Below are 1,842 nucleotides of genomic sequence, written 5' to 3'. Positions count from 1 at the left end.
ATTAATGCTGTCAATTATTTTAAATCTTTTGCGTATGTACTGTTCAAACTAAATAGCTTCGTCCAACGAATCGAGACATATTATTATTGTAGTTATTATTATTATTATAGTTGTTTTTGTTGTTGTTGTTGTTGTTAGTATTGTTGCTGCTTATGTGTTGTTGTTGATGTTTTTGTTGTTGTTGATGTTGTTGTTGTTGTTGATGTTGTTGTTATTACTGATGTTGTTGTTGTTGTTGCTATTAGTTCTGGTTAGTAAAACAATGAAATATAATGAGCAGCACAGCTAACAATTTGATGGTAGTTCGGCTGATTACGATCTTTCAAAGATTACGATTATTTTTATTATTGTTGTTGTTGTTGTTGATGATGACGATTATGCTGTTGTTTTGTTGTTGTTGTTGTTGTTGTTGTATATGATGATGATGGTGAAAAAGAAGAAGATGATGATGATGAAAAAGAAGAAAAAGAAGAAGAAGAAGAAGAAGAAGAAGAAGAAGAAGAAGAAGAAGAAGAAGAAGAAGAAGAAGAAGAAGAAGAAGAAGATAATGGTGTCGATGTTGTTGTTGTTGTTGTTGATGTTACTGGTGATGATATTGTCAATAACGATGATGATGAAGAAGAGGAAAATGATGATGAAGATTATGATAATGATGATGTCTTATTATTATTATTATTATTAATTATTATTATTGACTTTATGGTAAGAGCTATAGTCATTTTTCACTCATAAATGACAATAGAAGGCAGTTTCCTTTATTATATAAATATATATATATAAATATAAATATATATATTATTACAATTATAATAACCACAATAATAACAATAAGAAAAAGAAAATAATAATAATTATTTATTTATTTATTATTATTATCATCATTAGTACTAATTCTGTCATATTTTCAATCACAGGCTGGATGTATTAAAATTTTATACATATTTCTATGAATGTATGTATGTATGTATGTATGTATGTATGTATGTATGTATGTATGTATGTATGTATGTATGTATGTATGTATGTATGTATGTATGTATGTATGTATGTATGTATATATGTATGTATGTATGTATGTATGTATGTATGTATGTATGTATGTATGTATGTATGTATGTATGTATATATGTATGTATGTATGTATGTATGTATGTATGTATGTATGTATGTATGTATGTATGTATGTATGTATGTATGTATGTATGTATGTATGTATGTATGTATGTGTGTGTGTGTAATTCATTCAAAAGAGGAATTAAGAGTGTTACCATATAAGTTATCCTATAAAGCATTCATTTCGTTTGTTAATTTTTGATATTGGAGGTTTGGAGGTTACGTATGTGATTGTTTGTTTGTTTGTATGTTTGTTTGTATGTTTGTTTGTATGTATGTTTGTTTGTTTAACTGTTTGTTCTTATATTTGTGTGTATATTTGTTTGTTTTTTCGTTTGTTTGTATGTCTGACTCTCTGTTCTTTCTCTCATTATTGTAATCTTTAAGATTAGTATTTGTTTTATAAAATTATAAAAGTTTTTTTGGTAAACTTGTATTACGTATTTTTTGGAGTCTATTATTTAAACATAATTCAAACCTTTTAACTACTTCAATAATGACCACAGGTTAATTTTCAACTCAAGCATCCATTTAGCTGTGAAAAAACCGCTGATAAGGTGAACACTCCTAAAGAACTGAAAACAGCTTTGGCGTCTTCGGCAACGTCATCATAGCACAACAACTCGAACACCTTTCAATACCAGTGGGACTACAATTACTGTTGAGATAAACATCCACTTTAACAATTATAAACCTGCTAAAAACTACACTAACTGCTGAAAAAAATGC

The 1,842-nt window shown here is 27.3% G+C and overlaps 1 protein-coding gene across 1 annotated transcript in view; it reads left to right on the top strand.

Annotated features, from left to right (window-relative positions):
• Positions 1–451: 451 nt before the first annotated feature.
• HELRODRAFT_179744 (hypothetical protein) overlaps positions 452–1,842 on the top strand; it is a gene marked incomplete at both ends in the record, with an annotated part of 2,417 nt that continues 1,026 nt past the window's right edge. Inside the window, 2 exons of the mRNA XM_009028547.1 lie at positions 452–550; positions 1,620–1,717. Of these exons, the coding sequence (XP_009026795.1) occupies positions 452–550; positions 1,620–1,717 (197 nt within the window). The remainder of the gene's footprint in view (positions 551–1,619; positions 1,718–1,842) is intronic.

The sequence above is a fragment of the Helobdella robusta genome (genome assembly GCF_000326865.2).
Source record: "Helobdella robusta unplaced genomic scaffold HELROscaffold_56, whole genome shotgun sequence".
NCBI lineage: Eukaryota > Metazoa > Annelida > Clitellata > Rhynchobdellida > Glossiphoniidae > Helobdella > Helobdella robusta.
This window is presented reverse-complemented; position numbering and strand designations above follow the sequence as displayed.